Below are 415 nucleotides of genomic sequence, written 5' to 3'. Positions count from 1 at the left end.
GGCCGCCTTGAAGGTCTTCCCACCTTGGGGCAAGGACCACGGAGAGGTGGTGGCCACCTTGAAGGTCCTCCCACCATGGGGCAAGGACCATGGAGAGGTGGTGGCCACCTTGAAGGTTCTCCCACCGTGGGGCAAGGACCATGGAGAGGTGGTGGCCACCTCCAAGGTTCTCCCACCTTCTCGATGTCGCCCAACACCGTCCCGTTGGGTTTTCTCTTGGGTTGGGGTTTCCTCGGTGTCCACCTCCCCGTTTTGGGGGGTTTTTTTGGTGGTGGGGACGTGGCCACCTGGCCGTGGCCTCCTCACCCCGTGGCCCTTTGTCCCCCCAGTGAAGCTGCCCCGGAAGCTGCAATGCGCCGCCATCCAGACCTTCGGCAGGGACAAGTGTTTCCGGGCCTACGGCAACGCCGTCACG

The 415-nt window shown here is 63.9% G+C and overlaps 1 protein-coding gene across 1 annotated transcript in view; it reads left to right on the top strand.

The window, feature by feature from the left end:
• LOC104275879 (kallikrein-14-like) overlaps positions 1–401 on the top strand; it is a gene marked incomplete at both ends in the record, with an annotated part of 998 nt that extends 597 nt beyond the window's left edge. Inside the window, one exon of the mRNA XM_009871957.1 lies at positions 330–401. Within this exon, the coding sequence (XP_009870259.1) occupies positions 330–401 (72 nt within the window). The remainder of the gene's footprint in view (positions 1–329) is intronic.
• Between the last annotated feature and the right edge of the window lie 14 nt (positions 402–415).

Source organism: Apaloderma vittatum, unplaced genomic scaffold, assembly GCF_000703405.1.
Source record: "Apaloderma vittatum isolate BGI_N311 unplaced genomic scaffold, ASM70340v1 scaffold42846, whole genome shotgun sequence".
Taxonomy (NCBI): domain Eukaryota; kingdom Metazoa; phylum Chordata; class Aves; order Trogoniformes; family Trogonidae; genus Apaloderma; species Apaloderma vittatum.
The sequence above is the reverse complement of the archived record's forward strand: the minus strand, read 5'-3'. Positions and strand labels throughout refer to the sequence as shown.